The sequence below is a fragment of the Chanodichthys erythropterus genome, chromosome 10 (assembly GCF_024489055.1).
Source record: "Chanodichthys erythropterus isolate Z2021 chromosome 10, ASM2448905v1, whole genome shotgun sequence".
Lineage (NCBI taxonomy): Eukaryota > Metazoa > Chordata > Actinopteri > Cypriniformes > Xenocyprididae > Chanodichthys > Chanodichthys erythropterus.
This window is the reverse complement of record NC_090230.1, coordinates 46,919,547-46,938,356: the sequence shown is the minus strand read 5'-3', so window position 1 is coordinate 46,938,356 and position 18,810 is coordinate 46,919,547. Positions and strand designations below refer to the sequence as shown.

General features: G+C 44.1%; 1 protein-coding gene across 1 annotated transcript; it reads left to right on the top strand.

The window, feature by feature from the left end:
- Nucleotides 1–8,562: 8,562 nt before the first annotated feature.
- slc46a3 (solute carrier family 46 member 3) lies at nucleotides 8,563–18,745 on the top strand. The gene is made up of 7 exons (XM_067397964.1): nucleotides 8,563–8,722; nucleotides 9,112–9,307; nucleotides 10,967–11,626; nucleotides 14,912–15,158; nucleotides 15,261–15,344; nucleotides 15,900–16,056; nucleotides 18,594–18,745. The coding sequence occupies exons 2-7, from the start codon at nucleotides 9,125–9,127 to the stop codon at nucleotides 18,691–18,693; spliced, it is 1,431 nt and encodes a 476-aa protein (XP_067254065.1). The 5' UTR covers nucleotides 8,563–8,722; nucleotides 9,112–9,124; the 3' UTR covers nucleotides 18,694–18,745.
- The last annotated feature ends 65 nt before the right edge of the window (nucleotides 18,746–18,810 follow it).

Sequence of the window (18,810 nt, the reverse complement as noted above, 5' to 3'; positions counted from 1 at the left end):
GGAAACATTATTTCTTTGTACAGTTGTTGTGGCCCGATTCTAAGCTTGTTGCAAATGAATTTTTCTCCAAAAATCCTCTATTGTGTGGTGTCATTATGATTATTTAACTGCTCCTGATTAAGATGGACTGTCCCTAATCATATCCCCAATCGGGCTGCCTCTGATTTGTTAACCATGACAGCCAATGAGAGTGAGCAAGCATCACCTACTGGATGTTGCGTGCTTCTCTATCTGAAACTTGGCAGCCACAAACATGCCACGATTTTGCAGGCTCAAAATCGGGCTTAAAATCTTTGTGTGTGTGGCCAGCCTTACTTAGTATTTTGTTTAGTCTTGTTTCCAGTCCAAATATCTAAAAAAAAAAAAAATTCAAATCCAGATGCTTTTACTAGATAAGTAAGATGACTTTTTGATTTTTGTTCTTGTTTTCTCAAAGTTAAGTGAGTTTTTGCTTAAAAAAAAGCAAAATTATCTGCCAGTGTGGTAAAAAAAAAAAATAATTCAAATCCAGATGCTTTTACTAGATAAGCAAGATGACTTTTTGATTTTTGTTCTTGTTTTCTCAAAGTTAAGTGAGTTTTTGCTTAAAAAAAAGCAAAATTATCTGCCAGTGTGGTAAAAAAAAACCACACCGTTTGGGATGGAAACAAGATTTCAAACAGAAACAAGATCATTACCCCATTGACAGATAATTTTGCTTGTTTTAAGCAAAAAAAAAAATACTTCATTTTGAATTATTATTATTATTTATTTATTTATTGTGAAAGCATCTGGATTTAAAAAATTGTATTTAGACTGGAAACAAGACAAAAACACTAAACAAAAAAAAAACATTTTTTACAGTGTAATTATAAACACATTACCAACCCTGTTACCACAACATGAGATCATGTTATATTGCAGAAATCAGTTAGATTAAAAAATCACATTGATTTTTTTAACAGTGTCTTTAGTACCTTTCTGGACCTTGAAAGTGTTGATTATATTGCTGTTTATGGACAAGTCATATATCTCTTGGGTTTCATCAAAAATATCTTAATTTGTGTCATAAAGATGAACAAAGTTCTTACAGGTGTGAAACGACATGAGGGGGAGTAATAAATGACCTAATTTTCATTTTTGGGTGAACTAGCCCTTTAACGCTGTTCCGGAGCAGGGTTTCATAACCCCGGATAAAAAGCGCTGCTAACGCTTCTAAATTACAAGTGTGAAACGTTCCTTTATCGAGGTTTAAAAGAGGTGATTAGAACAACGATAACACAGTGTTAAGTAAAGTGTGGAAAAAAAAGTGAATGTCTTTTCATTAATTTCAAATTTGCAAGCAAACTTAAAGGAATAATAGTTCACTCAAAAATGAAAATTACCCCAAGTTCGGTGTCCATTTTAGGACATTCTCACATATGAGACCTGACACCTGACGTTGTTTTTTCTGAGACCTGAAGCCTTTTATTATGAGGCATGATGCCTTTTTGTTGTATGAGTGAGGTGTGAGAATGTCCTAAAATGAACACCGTACCCAAGATTTACTCACCCTCAAGCCATCCGAGGTGTATATGACTATCTTCTTTCAGACCAACACAATCTGAGTTATATTAAAAAATATACTGGCTCTTCCAAGCTTTACAATGGTATGGCTGTCTGCCGGAAGCTAGTTATTATAGTTTATAAAGTTGTAAATATGGATATTTTTCCCCTGACTTGCTTTGCTTCAGAAGGCCTTTATTAACCTCCTGGAGCCGCATGGATTACTTTTATGATGGATGGATGCACTTTTTTGGCCTTCAAAATACGCATTCACTACCAGTATCAAGCTTGGAAGAGCCAGGATATAATATAACTCTGATTGTGTTCATCAGAAAGAAGATAGTCATACACACCTAGGATGGCTTGAGGGTTTTTTCATTTTTGGGAGAACGTCTCGGTTACAAAGGTAACCCTCGTTCCCTGAAGGAGGGAACGGAGACGTACGTCAGACAGACCGACGAATAGGAATCTCGCCAGAGAAGCCAATCTACTTCGAGTGTAACTAAACGAGCCAATGCACATTGGCATGCAATCATCTGCACCAGCTGCTCACCTCGCAGCGCGGGTATATAATGAGCAGCAGGTGCGTTGCATCTTCAGGTTTTCACTGAGGAGCCGAACCAAGCAGGCGGCAGCACAGCAGGACAACAACTGTGGCGACGGGACGTACGTCTCCGTTCCCACCTTCAGGGAACGAGGGTTACCTTTGTAACCGAGACGTTCCTATTCAGTCGGTCACGTTCGACGTACGTCGGACAGACCGACGAATACGAATCCCTACCAAAGCGCCACATGAGCTGCCCTCCTCCAGCGCTCTGTTGTAAGCCACCTGAACCCCCTTGCCTGTGGACGGTGGGACAGGGCTAACACACAGAGAGGGTCGATCACTGTTGTTCCAAAACCCATTCAGTGAGACTATTGGATAACGCTGGGAAAGCGTAACCTTCGTTTGAAGGAACGCTGCGGAAGGCACATCCTTCCCCGAAGGAGTTATGTGGAGAAGTACATATGGACTAACCCTGTAGGGCTGTGCTACATATGGAAGAACTGGGGTGACTCCAACTCGATAGAGATGGGTTCTCCCAGAGGGAAAGACACAGGCTTCGTTTAGGAGCAGCCGTGGAAAAAGCCATATGGGATCCCCGTAGGGTCACACATATGGAACCCAGCCTAAATCCGGTTCTCAAGGATACAATGGAGTATAGGCCTGGCGCCAGACGCTCCGCCACGTCGGCTGCCGAAGGGTAACCGGAGGACTCAACAGGGTCTGCCCGTAGGGACTCTCTGGAGAATAGAACGCGCCTGTAGCGCAGCAAGCCGACACTAAGCCGGGGCCTCTCCGTGCCTCTGACCTGAGGCGAGAACACGGGAGGAGACCGGCTCGACACGAAGGCTATAGTATCTAGCGAACGTGTTAGGTGTCGCCGAGCCCGCAGCTCTACAAATGTCTGTTAGCGAGGCGCCACGAGCCAGCGCCCAGGAGGATGCCACACCTCTCGTGGAGTGAGCATGCAACCTGAGCGGGCAGGGCACGCCCTGAGCTTGGTAAGCCAGGGCGATGGCATCCACTATCCAGTGGGCCATCCTCTGCTTGGAGACCGCCTTTCCCTTCTGCTGGCCTCCGTAACAGACAAAGAGCTGGTCTGAGGTCCTGAAGCTTCGAGTTCTGTCTAAGTACAGTCGCAAGGCGCGAACTGGACAGAGCAAAGCCAGGGCTGGGTCTGCCTCCTCCGAGGGCAGCACTTGCAGGCTCACTACCTGGTCCCTGAAGGGAGTGGTAGGAACCTTGGGCACATAGCCAGGCCGGGGTCTTAGTACCACATGGCTATCACCCGGCCCGAACTGTAGGCACGATTCGTCGACCGAAAATGACTGCAGGTCCCCTACCCTCTTGACGGAGGCCAATGCCACCAGCAGCAAAGTCTTCATAGACAGAATCTTTAAGTCTGCTGACAGCAAAGGCTCAAAGGGAGCAATCTGAAGTGCTCTGAGCAACAGAGTAAGGTCCAAAGAGGGTATGGAGGGGGGACGAGGAGGATTTAACCGTCTCGCCCCCCTAAGGAACCTGACGACCAGGTCGTGCTGACCAACAGATTTGCCATCTATGTGGTCGTGGTAAGCGGAGATAGCAGCAGAATGGACTTTGAGGGTGGAGGGGGACAGCCTACGCTCCAACCCCTGCTGCAAGAAGTAAAGCACGACACAGATCGAGCATCTTCGGGGGTCTTCCCGGCGAGAAGAGCACCACTCGACGAACAGGTTCCACTTCGAGGCGTAAGCACGTCTCGTAGACAGTGCGCGAGCCGAAGTGATGGTGTTAAGTACCTCGGGGGGAAAGTCACCTAGAACCTCCGCGTCCCGTCCAGGGACCAGACATGGAGTTTCCAGAGGTCTGGACACGGGTGCCAAAGAGTGCCCCGTCTCTGAGAAAGAAGGTCGTTCCTCAGAGGAATGGGCCAGGAAGGGGCTGTCGCGAGGAGTGAAAGTTCTGGGAACCAGGTCTGGTTGGGCCAGTAAGGCGCAATCAGCAAGACCTGCTCCTCGTCCTCCCTGACTTTGCACAGAGTCTGTGCAAGTAGGCTCACTGGGGTAAACGCATATTTGTGCAGGCCCCGGGGCCAGCTGTGTGCCAGTGCGTCTGTCCCGAGTGTTCCCCCGGTCAGAGAGTAAAACAACTGGCAGTGGGAGGTTTCTGGTGAGGCAAACAGGTCTACCTGAGCCTCTCCGAACTCTCTCCAGATCAGCTGAACCACCTGGGGGTGGAGTCGCCATTCTCCTGGCAGCGCAGCTCGTGATAGCTCGTCGGCCACACGGTTGAGCACACCGGGGACATGAATGGCGCGAAGCGACCTCAGAAACTTCCGACTCCACAGGAGGAGATGGCGGGCGAGTTGCGACATGCGACGGGAGCGTAGACCACCTTGATGGTTGATGTACGCAACGGTCGCAGTGTTGTCCGTACGGACCAGTACATGCTTGCCCCGTAGCAGGCCTTTGAGGCGGCTCAGAGCAAGGCGTACTGCCAGCAACTCGAGGCAGTTGATGTGCCAATGCAGATGGGGTCCCGTTTAAACCCCTGACACTGCATGCCCGTTGTACGTGGCACCCCAGCCGGTGGCAGAAGCATCTGTGAACACCACCTGTTCTAAGGGCACTCCTGCCCGAAGAAACAAGGGGTCCGACCACGGACTGAAGGTTCGGCGGCACTCCTGAGTGATTGACACCCGGAACGTGCCGCGCTGCCACGCCCATCTCGGGACTCGGCCGTGAAGCCAGTGCTGAAGCGGTCTCATATGAAGCAGACCGAGCGGTGTTACAGCCGCAGCAGCCGCCATATGCCCCAGGAGCCTCTGAAAGAACTTCAGTGGGACCGCTGTCCTGCCGTTGAACGTATTCAGGCAGTTCAACACTGACCGAGCACGTTCCTCTGTGAGGCGTGCCATCTGCTCGACCGAATCCAACTCCATACCGAGAAAAGAGATCCTCTGCACCGGGGCGAGTTTGCTCTTTTCCCAGTTGACCTGAAGCCCCAACTGGCTGAGGTGTCTGAGCACCAAATCCCTGTGTTCGCACAACTGATCCCGGGACTGTGCTAAAATGAGCCAGTCGTCGAGATAGTTGAGAATGCGAACACCCTGTTCTCTCATGGGAACAAGGGCTCCCTCCACGACCTTCGTGAAGACGCGGGGAGACAGGGCCAGCCCGAAGGGTAGGACTCTGTACTGATATGCCCGACCTTCGAACGCGAACCGCAGGAAAGGCCTGTGTCGCGGATGGATCGAGAAATGAAAGTACGCGTCCTTCAGGTCGATCGCTGCAAACCAATCCCGGGGACGGACGCATTCGAAAATGCGTTTCTGCGTGAACATCTTGAACGGTAGCTTGTGAAGGCCCCGATTCAAGACGCGCAGATCCAGGATCGGTCGTAACCCGCCGCTTTTCTTGGGTACAATGAAGTAGGGACTGTAGAACCCTGACCTCATATCGGCTGGAGGGACCGGCTCTATCGCATCCTTCGCCAGTAGGACTGCGATCTCCGCACGCAAGACAGGGGCATCGACATCTTTCACTACAGTGAAGTGGACACCCCTGAACCTGGGGGTCGCCGGGCGAACTGAATCGCATAGCCGAGCCTGATGGTCCGAATGAGCCAGCGGGACGGACTGGTGAGCGCTAACCAGGCCCCCAGAGACCGTACCAGCGGGACCAGAGGAACCACAGGCGCACCCGCAGCGGGGCAGCGAGGTGGAACGCAGAGACGCGGCCCGGGGGGCTCTCTCTGCGAGGCGGCCCGACGCGGCGTCACAGTGTGCTGTGCAACACTTACCTGCTTCCACGGGTGGACAGAGGGAGCAGTCGAGGCTTTGACTGCCTGCTGCTCGCTGCTGTCCGCTGGCGAGAGAAGAGGGGGATGAGAGTGGTGAGGTTCTTGCCCTCCCACTGCTCTCCGAGCCCTCTTCGGACCCGGAGATACAGGAAACTGCTCTTTTATTGAGAATTTGGGTACCGCTGGCTGTTGGGCCAGCGGCGGAACAAAAACAGAAGGAAACAAAAGATTCTCCACCCGGCCCTCCTCCGGGGAAAGGAGCGGTGCGGTCACCACCTCCTGTAGAGCAGTCCTCTCCATCTCCGGGTCGCCCGTCCTAGGGCCGCTTGGACTTGGCCTTGCCACCCTTCTTCTTGGGGGGTGGCGGGACGGGCTGGGCGCCCCGACCGCGACTGGCTCCACGGCGCCGCTTAGCCGGAGGCTGCTGCTGCTGGGGCGCGGGAGCGGGGGCGGCCGCAGGGGGGCGCCCTCGGCGACGAGCAGTCTGAGGTGCTGCGGGCGGTGGTGGAGCAGCAGCTGACCGCCTCGGCAGGATATGACTGATGGCCTCAGACTGCTTCTGTACAGTCGAGAACTGTTGGGCAAAGTTCTAGACCGCGTCGCCGAAGAGGCCGGTCTGGGACACGGGGGAATTAAGAAACCTGACCTTGTCGGTATCCCTCATGTCTGCGAGACACAGCCAGAGATGGCGCTCCTGGACCACAAGTGTGGACATCGCACGACCCACTGACCGCGGCGTAACCTTCGTCGCACGAAGAGCGAGGTCCGTCGCGGCACGAAGTTCCTGAAGAACTTGTGGGTCATGACCACCCTCGTGCAGATCCCTCAGTGCCTTGGCCTGATGGACCTGCAACAACGCCATAGCGTGTAGGGCAGAGGCAGCTTCCCCACAGGCCTGGTAAGCCTTGCCGGTAAGATCCGACGAGTGCTTACAGGCCCGGGAAGGGAGAGACGGCTCCCCCCGCCAGGTGGAGTTAGGGCACAGTTGCATAGCAACGGCCCGTTCCACAGGGGGTATGCGCGTATAACCCTTCGCTGCCCCGCCGTCAAGGGTGGTGAGGGAGGAGGACCCACCGACACGGTTTCGGGCAGTAAAAAGGTGCCGTCCACGTGCCAGTGAGCTCTTCATGCACCTCCCGGAAGAAAGGCACTGGGGTGGGGGGCTGAGAACCAGCCCTTGCCACCCCGAGATACCAATCGTCCAACCTCAAGGGTTCGGGACACGGTGGAGGATTCCACACGAGCCCGACCCTGTTGGCGGCCCGGGAAAGCATAGCCATCATTTCCGGGTCTGAATCGGGCACAGTTGTCACTCCCGGGGGAGGCAGCTGCGCCGAATCGTCATCCCCGGAAGTATCAGGCTCACCCTCCGATGCAGCGATCGACATCCGGTCATCCTGGGGAGCTCCGAAGGATACGGATGGTACACACCTCTGGGGTGGTCCACCGCGCTCCCCAGGCAGCTCTACTGGCTGCGGAGTGCAGGAGGAATGAGGGTTCCTAGGGGGTTGGTTCCCCGAAGGAAGCGCGCTCACCGTGATCCTCAGGTCACCAGTGCTGCTGCCCGAAGCAACCCTCTGAGGAGGATTGGAACGAGGCAACGGCACCGGGACTCCGCCCCTTTGCAGGAACTGGAGTCTAGACCGCAACTCCGCGACGGTCATCATCCCACAATGGGTACATGACTCGTCCACAAACGCCGCCTCAGCGTGCCTTAAGCCCAAGCACGCGATACAGCGTTGGTGACCATCCCGGGGCGCCAGGTAACGACCGCATCCAGCAGCACACAAGTAGAACGACATCTTTAAAAAGACGCGAGCTACTCGTGTAAGCTCTTTCAAGGACTGACTCTTTTAGGTGCTGAAGCACGCAGGGGAATAGTCGCTGCAGCACAGACAGGGAATGTGCAGCCTGTCGTGTGCACTCTCTTTGCAAACGCTGCTCTTACCAGCTGTGAGAACAGCTTTTTAGCGCTCTTAAGCGCACCGTCACCAGCCGTGAAAACGGCCTTCACGCTGATACACAGCTTAATTTGCTCAAATAAAAAAGGCAAAACACAAAGCAAAGAAGAAAAAATCGGCCCCGCTGCTGTGCTGTTCCTCCTGCACCGGACGAAAAGAGCAGTCAGAGAGAGCTGGCTCGTTGAAGTCCGTTCTTCAAACACTCGCTCGTAGAAACCACCGTGTTTGCAGTAGTTCGGCTCCGAAGCGAAAAGCTGAAGATGCAACGCACCTGCTGCTCATTATATACCCGCGCTGCGAGGTGAGCAGCTGGTGCAGATGATTGCATGCCAATGTGCATTGGCTCGTTTAGTTACACTCGAAGTAGATTGGCTTCTCTGGCGAGATTCCTATTCGTCGGTCTGTCCGACGTACGTCGAACGTGACCGACTGAATGGGAACTATTCCTTTAGACTACCTTCACTTATTTTTCTAAATTTTTAGCTTGAAAAGTGTGCTTGTGCAATATTAATACCTTTAAATTCTTTAAAACTAAAATAGTTTGTTTGTTTGTAGGCCTATCGAATGCAAAGACATTCTAACATTTTGAAATGTGACTGAAATAGCTAAATACAGTACTTATTCCAGCTATCCTAGACTACTGGTTTCCACTCCTTCCTTCTTTCTGCTACACAAACACACATGCGTGTTCTGAGGGTGTGTGTTCCTTTGAGGATTTGTAGTCTTGACAAACAAACGGAAGGACTGGAAGTCTCTGTCTTATATGCTTCCCAAACGAATAATGAGATCAGAACACAACATACCATGATGGGATCTCTCTCTTCGCTGTGCCCTGTGACTTTCAAGTGGATTTGAAGGAAAGGCAAGCATGCTTTGAATATGGAAAAAATTCTCCTATTATAACTTACAGGTAAGAATTACCAAACCTGTCTATATATCTATCTACACTTAAAAATAAAGGTTCATAAAGGATGTTTTCACAGTGATGCCATAGAAGAACCTTTCAGTGAATAGTTCTTTAAAGATTTTTTCTTAGTGAATGAAGAACATTTTAATTTTAGTTTTCAATGGATAATAAAGGTTCTTCACCATCAATGTCAATAAAGAGTGAATTTATCTATTTGTCTGTCTATCTCTGTCTGCCTGACTGTCTGTCGATCTATTGCTTTAACCAATAGACTTTTATTCATAATAGATAATCGAGCTCATCTATTTCTATTATTTTTGTCATTAGTTTAGTCACTGTTATATGTCTTCTCAAACATCTCTCCTGTTCCTTTTTTTTTTTCCCCGGTGTAGAGCAGGAAGTGGGATGGGTCGTTTGTACCTGATCGAGCCGGCTGTTGGCATGTATGCGTTTGCCATGTTTATGATCTACCCTCTGCTGCAGCAGTATGTGTACCGTAGGCTGTGGTTTGAGTTGAGTGGCACAACCTACCCTGCAGAGAGTCTGTCTCATTGCTCAAACAACCACAGCTATTTCACCATACACCAGGTGAGAGGTCACAACCGGTGACATGCGAGACATGATTCTTTTCATGATTCACTTCTGACTTCCTAAAATCTTCTTCAAAATATGTTTATCTATGTTAAGGCATTTATCCCATGTTAAGTGAAGATCTGAATATAATGTGTAATGGTAACGACATTTACAAGTTAGCTACCAGTCAATTAACTTTGAATCTATAACTTGCAAATGGATTGATTCTAATGTAAATATGCCATGCTACAAACTACTTTTTGGAAAAACGGTTGGAAAAATTATCTAAAGTATTTGGTGTTATGGCAATGACGGCTCTATTAAGGACAATAATTTTTGTATTTGTTTTTTATTGCATACTGATTAAATACCATTTGAAATTAAATTATGAATAATTTTAAGTTCCAAAATATGCATAAATTAATCACATATGGGAAATTAAAACATCTGGCTAGAATAAAACTGAAATAAAATAAATATTAGATAAATATTAGATGAAAAGCTAAATGAAAATGAGAAATGCTGCCTTGGCAACTAAATGAAATTTTGAACTTATACTGAACTAAAATTGAAATAATAATAATAAATAAATCCGAAGTATTTATATTAAAAAAATAAATAAAAATAACTAAAGCAAACAACAAAATTACAAAAACTTAATATAAAATTAAAAATATAATAGTGCATAATATATATATATTTTTTAAAAGTATTATTTAACTTTCAATATTTATAGAAATCATGAAAAATACATGAAGACGCAATAAACAATTTAATGCTAATTTAATAAACAAAAAATAATAATTGCATATTGATTTAAAACCAATTGAGTTGAAATTAAGATTTTTTTTTAAGTTCCTATAAAAGATGCACAAATTGATAATATGGTGAAATTAAAACATCTGGGTAGAATAAAGCTGAAATAAAATAAAGTATAAATATTAGATGAAAGTTTAATTAGATGCACTAAAATGACTAAAAGGAAATAAATAAAAACTTATAATGAACTGAGATAATAATAATAAATCCTAAATATGTATGTTTAAAAAACTAATAAAAATGACAAAATCTCACAACAAAATAAGTAAAACTAAATATAAAAAAAATATTGAACCTTCAATATTCATAAAAATCATGAAAAATACAGTCACAATAAACAATTTAATCCTAATTTAATAAAAGGTAGAAGTATTTTTAAATATTTAAAAGATAAAATACAAATATACTGGCAAATAAAACAACTCAGAGAATGACAGATAAAAATCTTTGAAAGAGAATCAGGTTTGACATTCATTTTGTTTACTTTAGTGCGTTCAGAGACTAGACTGTTTGCTATGTAGTTAATGTAAAATTTACATTGATGTTCTTATCTCAATAAAGGAGTTCTGGAGAACCGGTTATATAAAGTTGAGCTCATGTTTTGTATTCTTTTCTGTTTCTCTTTGTGTGTGAGATAATTCCTTTTCAATTCATGAGCCCTTTATTGTGGATTGGCTTGTCATTTGATACGTTTGAAATACCATTGACCGTTGAAATAATTTACTTCATGTTCACTTTCACTCCCTCCCTACATCTCTTTCTAACTCTCTAAGCTTTACAGGCAGAACTAGACAGAATTTGTTGGTGATGATAAACATTTGATCTGAAACTCCAGTTTTTCTCTTCTCTCTTCAGGCAGTGCAGAAGGAGACATCTCTTTTCCTCCTCCAGAGTGAACTGTGCTTTCTCATTCCCAGTCTCATATCCGCGCTACTCCTGGTCTCATACAGTGACTACTGCGGGCGTAAAGTTGCCATCGTTCCTCCTCTGGTGGGCGACACTCTGTTCTCCCTGAGCTACGTTTTGGTCAGTAGATTCTCCTTCAGCCTCAATTACCTGTTAGCTGCCTCCTTCCTATCAGGCCTGATGGGCGGACCCGCCAGTCTGATCGGCGGATGTTTCGCCTATGTGGCTGATCTCTGCGGAGAAGATCCGGAAGGGCAGAAAACTGTCCGAATGGCTCGACTGGACATGATTTTAGGGGTTTTGTCTGGTTTAGCTTCTCTGTGCACTGGATTCTACATTGAAGCAGCTGGTTTCACTTGGCCCTTCCTCACCGCAGCCTGTGTGCATCTGGTAAACCTCCTCTTTGTGCTGGTGGTTTTGAAGGAGTCCCTGGTTCTTCCAAATCCCATTCTGTCAACATCCAGCCCCTCAGCTTCAGAAGCCCCTCGACTGCGACAGTCTCAAGCTCTTACCGCCCGTCTGCAAGGCGTCTACCTGCTCTTTGCGGCCTCCAAAAGGAGAAGGAACGAAGTGCTGTTGCTCATGCTTGCTGCTTTTGCCTTTTTCAGGGTGATTATGATAATTATGACCTTATTCACAAGTTCCATCATTTGGTGTGTAAGTGTGTAAGGTTTGTGTCTGTAGTGGCACAAAACAGAATTGCAAAAATAATTATATAATTAAAGGTGCTAAAGAGGATGTTTTGTTTTATAAATTTTTGCAATATTGAAACTGTCTTTACTAACTGATAAAAGACTATTTATTAGGTGCGCTGTAAGGAATAATATTAATATACATCATCTGTGCACGAGGTAGGGCCTTAAAAAAATCAGCCAATCGTTTAAAGGTACAATTTGTAAAATTTTTGCAGTAAAATATCCAAAAACCACTAGGCTAGTGTTATATATTTTGTCCAGCTGATTACTAACAATATCTCTAATGTTTTCAACTACCTGTAAATCATGAGAAAATTCCCATTCTAAACAGTGACACGGGGCAGTGCAGTCGCCTGTCAATGACGCAGTTACCTTTGTTACCGCCTTTACTGACGTAGAAACCACATGACAACAGTGCCGTGGACAAATGCGGAAGTAGTGTCTAGTGTCCAGCAAACCACTAGCTCGCTTCAAGCAGTTCCTTATTTACTTCTTGCACGTTTTATGGTGGATTGTGTTAATTATTTATGGAACATAATTACTGTTTACCATCTGCCGCTGGTTCTGTCAACAAGTAAAGCTCCCGTAAACTCATGACCGGAAAAGCGGAAGCGGCGCCGGCGACTGTCATAATAAAAGTCCCACTGCTCGTGAGGCGTGTGTTGATCAATCGCTCCAGCTCCTCGTTCAGCTCCACAACACTCGGTCCTGCTCTGCTTCATACTACAGTAACGTTAATAATCGCATCCACGAACGTTCTTCCAGACTCCAATCCCTATTCTTTTGCACCGTCCGTTGAGATGGAGACCACATGTCCCAAGTTTCCACTCTAAAACTTTACGTCATCAAACTACGCCTTTGTTTTGAATAGGCTTCTAGCGACGTCTAGCGGAAAAAAATATCACAAATTGTACCTTTAAGTGGTCATCACGTAAACGATTGGCCCTCTGGCTTGTCAATCACTGCCGTGATGTTCCTTGTGAGAGTTATGCGTGGCTGCGCTTTCCAGTAACTTTCCACACTCCACAGGCGCCGCATGCAATGTTTTTGCCAGGAGACAGGAGTAACAACAGCAGATTATGAGTTACCTGCGGTGAGTCCGACATAATGAATCCACTAACATGACACAGCGAATGCCGGTGGTAAACACTCGTGTTCCAATAATACTCGTGCACGAATTTGGGAGGCGTTCCCTCAAAATGAGCTGTGAAGGAGGGGGGTTGTTCTTACGCATGTGCTCATTTCAAAAACTCAGTAACAGTCTTTGGTTTCTCAGTCGACGAAAAGATCCTCTTTAGCACCTTTAAAGCTGCACAAACCGATAAGTGTTCAAAACTATCTCCTTACCTTAGCCCGATTCATAACTGGAAGACTGTAATAATGTTTTGTAATTTGAGTGGTTCGGGTCAGTTTCCTTGGGAAATACGAGTTTGCTGCCATTCGTCTTTGCGTCATTACGTCACGTCTGCATACACAAAGAAGAAGTCCCAGCTGTAGGTTATAGCTCCTCATTGCAGTACATGAAATCCAGGGGCGAGGTTGGATCCAGATTCAGGGTGTGGAGATGGGTAGGTTTAGGGATCAGTGTTTGGTGTAGGCAATCAGTACTACGATTGACATGACCAATAAAATATTAAGAATTGGCTGCATTGACCTGGCTTCTGATGTCACACTTGGATGTGGTCTGGGTTGAATGTCCTCCACAGGTTGCAGCGAGCTTCTCATATGTAAAGTGAGAGGAGTTGGATCTGCATCCAACCTCACCCCCTGGATCTTGTGTTATGCAGTGAGGACCATCTTGGTTATTTTGTGTGGTGGCGGATCATTTGTAGCCTTTTCTTACAGCAGCTGGAATAATTAAATGTCATTTTAATGGCGGATTGTAATACAGAAAGTTCTAAACTACAATCATCATTGACAACTGTTGAATCACCAGTTTTTACAGTAGTAAAAAACAAGACTTCGGAGTAACTACAGCAAAAAAAAAAAAAGGAAAGCGACCGGGCCTGTGCAAAAACAAGAATAAATATCAGCAGGGCTTTTGAAAGGTAGTGTGTTCTAAGGAACATTAAAATGCTTTTTGAAGTTCATTTTTTCATTCATTCGTTTCTTTATTTAACCAGGTTAAAAAACTCATTGAGATTAAAATCTCTTTTACAAGAGTGACCTGGCCAAGAAAGCAGCAGCAATAACATAGACATACAAATATACATCAAGAAAAATACAATCAAGGATAACAGCAGCAATTTACCAAAGGATAAAACACACAATCTGTTAAAAGTAACTTAAACTCATTTAGTGATGGAATGTTGTTAACATTAACAATTTGAGAACAAGGTATATCAATACTAATAATTTGACATGATCTTAAGCTAACTTTGCGATCGTTATAGATTTATCACCATTGGTAGCTTGATTTATTGTAAAAAAAAAAAAAAAAAAATCAGTTGGTCAGAACAAAAGTGGCAGACGTGTTAATCACTTGTTTATATGATATTTTTAACTTCTTATGATGTACAGTGAATATCCACACTGGTGTATTGACCGACACAACACACATACAACTCAAAACATTCGATTTATCTGCTCTGAGTAGTCGTGCCGATGCACAACCCACCTATAGATGACAATTTCGCAAATAACTGCAATTGCAGGTTTGGCGACAAAGAGGCAAAACTTATTATAAACTTGTTATATTGACAGGTTATACTGTAAGTTTTCTGAATTCATACAATATAATTGACCCGATTCAGCTTCAGAGTAAATATATATAAACAAAAGGGAAATTACACAATTACACAGAAATGTACACTTTTATGTACACAAAAATGCATTACATTAATCAAAAGTGGCAAAGAGATTTATAACCTAACAAACAATTTCTATTTAAAAAATGCTGTTGTTTTGAGCTATTTTCAGCATGAGTAGCAAATCAGCATATCAGAATGATTTCTGAAAGACTGAAGATTGAAGTAATGATGCTAAAAATTCAGCTTTGCATCACAGGAATAAACTTTTAAATATATTAAAACAGAAAACAGTTGTTTTAAAATGTCATAATATTACAGATTTTTCTGTAATAATTTGATCAAATCTCTTGATGAGAGACTTCTTTCAGAAACCGATCCCAAACATTTGAATTGGTAGTGTATATACAAAAATAAATGTAACATACTTTGTGTGTGTGTGTCCCTCACAGGTAGCTCTCCAGGGTGGCATGTCCATCTTCATCTTGTATGAACTGAACACTCCTCTGTGCTGGAGTGAGGTGTTGGTGGGATATGGCTCGGCTCTCTCCACTGCCATGTATCTGGTGAGTTTTGCCGGTGTGGCACTGCTGTCCCGCTGTCTGCCTGATGCCTACATCATCCTACTGGGGTTGATGTCCGTGGCAGCCGGCCTCATCATGGCAGCATTTGCCAAGTCTACTCTGCTCATGTTCCTGGGTAAGACTGAGTTTGGACATTTATGGAGTTTCTAATGGATAGATGGATGGATAGATGGACTATTTTCAGGTGAAACAATGGCCTATGTTTTATTCATTGCAGTGCGGCTGCCTTTGCTGCTGTCCATCATGCCAACTCCTGTACTACGCTCAATGATGTCCAAAATAGTATCTGGATCTGAACAAGGTAAGAATATTAGTGAAGTTCACAATGTAATTTCGGGAGGAGTGAACCCATCTAATCTTTCAATTAGTGAAATTCAAACACAATCTCAAGAGGAGGGAACCCTAATCTTTCAATTACGTCCAGAGCATATAAGCAGCTACTCACCATGCTCTGGCATCAGTTGTTTCGATATCCCTCCACCTCCCTAATTCCATAACATAATCTAGGCATCTCATCTCATCCTCTTCCAGCCACTAGTAGTCCCTGGGGGGTATATCCAATCTTGAGTTGAAGCTGCTTCCTCGAGCCCTCCACAGCGGACAGCAAGCCAAATACGCTTAACCTTATTAGCTTAAAGATTTTATGAGGAAACAAACTCGTGAAATAGTGTAGAACAGAATAGAATAACTTTTTAGATTAATTTTAATGTCAGATGTTACTGTATTTTGCACATCATTCCCACATTCCCAGCTAAATAAATCCAGTCACTGCAAAAAAGTCCCACACATTCACATGAACTCTGAATTATTGATGGCTGTGTAAAGTTGTTCCTTGTGCCTGTGTTTTTGTGTACAGGTGCCATGTTTGCGTGTATAGCCTTTGTGGAGATGTTGAGTGTTGGTGTTTCATTTACAATGTTCAGCAGCATCTATGCAGCTACACTGTCCTGGTTTTCCGGGTTTACTTTCCTGCTGGCTGCAGCCCTCACTCTCATACCAGCCACCCTGATCTGGTGAGTAGCCCACATCTATATCCTTCAAAAAATAGCTCAGCCAAAAATGTAAATTCTGTTATTTAGTCATGTCTAAATCTGTATGCTGTTGTTTTGTATGTGGAATATAAAAGTAGAAAAATGAAGAATTATTACACATCTCATGCCATAAAATGGCAGTACATATAAAACAGACAAAAATTGGTGTTTTACCTGAAATAATCAGTGTCCTTCACTTCTACACTACTTGTCATTCACTAAAGTCTTTCTCTTTTCAAGCGTCACTGATTTTATCTCAGACTGAGGCTGTGTCAGAAATCGCATACTCTCTTGAGTAGGTTCTTATTTTGAATTAAGAAATTACTTAACCACCACTAAAAAAGTATGTTCTAAATAGTATGAATGTAATTTGGACATACTACATTCACCATGTTGTCATTATCATGTGACCTACAAGCTTCAGTTGCGTCGTTTCACTGCCATTCATAAATCCTCTTCCCGCAATCATCTCATGGGTTTCATCTCATGGGATAGAAAAGTGTCCGTCGTATGCACACTTCAGAATCTCGCTGGAAGTAGTAGGTCATCCGGGTACTTTTTTTGTCACATACTGTTTTTCACCTACTTTATAGTAGGGAAGTATTTCGGATGTTTATTCGTACTAGCCAATAATTTTCCTTTGCTGGCTGTGAAGAAGCATTTCATTAGTTGTACCTACCAAATGAATATGCCCCCTTAATTAAAGTTGCTGGTTTGAGTCTGAATGAAACTCAAAAATGAGGCAGATTGTTCGTGACAGAATCATCAACCGGAGTAACGATGGGTGCTTCTCAATCAGATGGCTGCGTCCCAGTAAAGCTGCATATCTCAGCTGCCATGTCATCAAGCTCCATCAAAATTTGTCTCAATTTAAAGGATTCTTTAAAGGCAGCCTTTGTTTCGTTTTCCAGCTTTTTAATGGATTGTGATGACTCGTTTCCACAATTATCAACAATCCAAATCTAGTAAAGTTTTAACTTTTAAAGGTGCCATCAAACGTTTTTTTAACAAGATGTAATATAAGTCTAAGGTGTCCCCAGAATGTGTCTGTGAAGTTTCAGCTCAAAATACCCCATAGATTTTTTTTTTAACTGCCTATTTTGGGGCATCATTAAATATGAGCCGATTTATGCTGTGCGGCCCCTTTAAATCTCGTGCTCTCCGCCCACGGAGCTCGCGCTTGCCTTAAACAGTGCATAAACAAAGTTTATACAGCTAATATAACCCTCAAATGGATCTTTACAAAGTGTTCTTCATGCACATGCATGTGTCGGATTATGTGAGTATTGATACTGTTATATTGTTTACATTGATTCTGAATGAGTTTGAGGCTGTGATCCGTGGCTAATGGCTAATGCTACACTGTTGGAGAGATTTATAAAGAATGAAGTTTTGTTTATGCATTATACAGACTGCAAGTGTTTAATAATGAAAATAACGACAGTCTTGTCTTCGTGAATACAGTAATAAACGATGGTAACTTTAACCACATTTAACAGTGCATTAGCAACATGCTAACGAAACATTTAGAAAGACATTTTACAAATATCACTAAAAATATCATGATATCATGGATCATGTCAGTTATTATTGCCCCATCTGCCATTTTTCGTTATTGTCCTTGCTTGCTTACCTAGTCTGATGATTCAGCTGTGCACTTCCAGACATGGAAATGCACATGGCTGCCCTTGTCTAATGCCTTTCATAATGTTGGGAACATGGGCTGGCATATGCAAATATTGGGGGCGTACATCCCAACTGTTACGTAACAGTCGGTGTTATGTTGAGATTCGCCTGTTCTTCTGAGGTCTTTTAAACAAATAAGATTTATATAAGAAGGAGGAAACAATGGAGTTTGAGACTCACTGTATGTAATTTCCATGTACTGAACTCTTGTTATTTAACTATGCCAAGACAAATTCAATTTTTCATTTGAGGGAACCTTTAAAAAATGTAATACACATTTATAACGCTATACTTTCATGATGTAGCCATGTGCACTTACTAGACCGTCAAGCCTCGGAAGGACTGTACCCTGAGAGCAATATAGTGTCGGCCCAGTTTCGGCCCACATCTGGTCCGCATGTAATCCAGATCTGGGCCACACTATGTTGCTGTCTGGGTAGCTACTAGGAAGGACAAAGCCTCACTAGGATGCAATCTTCCATTTGAGAAACACTCAGTGTAACCTAAAATGCTCACTGAATGATCCAGTAACACTTCTGAATTCGAGTCACTGGAAATAATCAAAATCCCTACCACTCAAGGCACCTTCAAATTAGTCCATATGAAGTGCACTTTCATCAAGTATTTTGAGGCCATAGTGGTAACTGAATCATAATAAATAGTAAATAATAACTGGTCCTTCCAAAATAATGAAATAATGATGTTCATTTTTAAGTGAACTAAATGCATAGTAAATAATTTCCAGTGTTGATATATTATTATCCATTTAATTCTCTTTAAAATTTTGTTACAGATTTAAATTTGAAATGTAACACTGTAAATCTTCCCCTTAGTGTTATTCTTTGTCTCCGTCTGGATGTGTATGAGGAATCCATCGTACTGACGCAGGAGAGCATGGAAAACCATACAGAAATCTTTGAAATTCCACCATGACATGGACACTGGAAAGTCTTTGGCATGACAATAGTGTCCTCTAGTGGAAAATTAGAAAACAATTACATAAATGGAGAGGTTAAATCTCTGAACTCTGATTTGAGCGTACATGTTCTT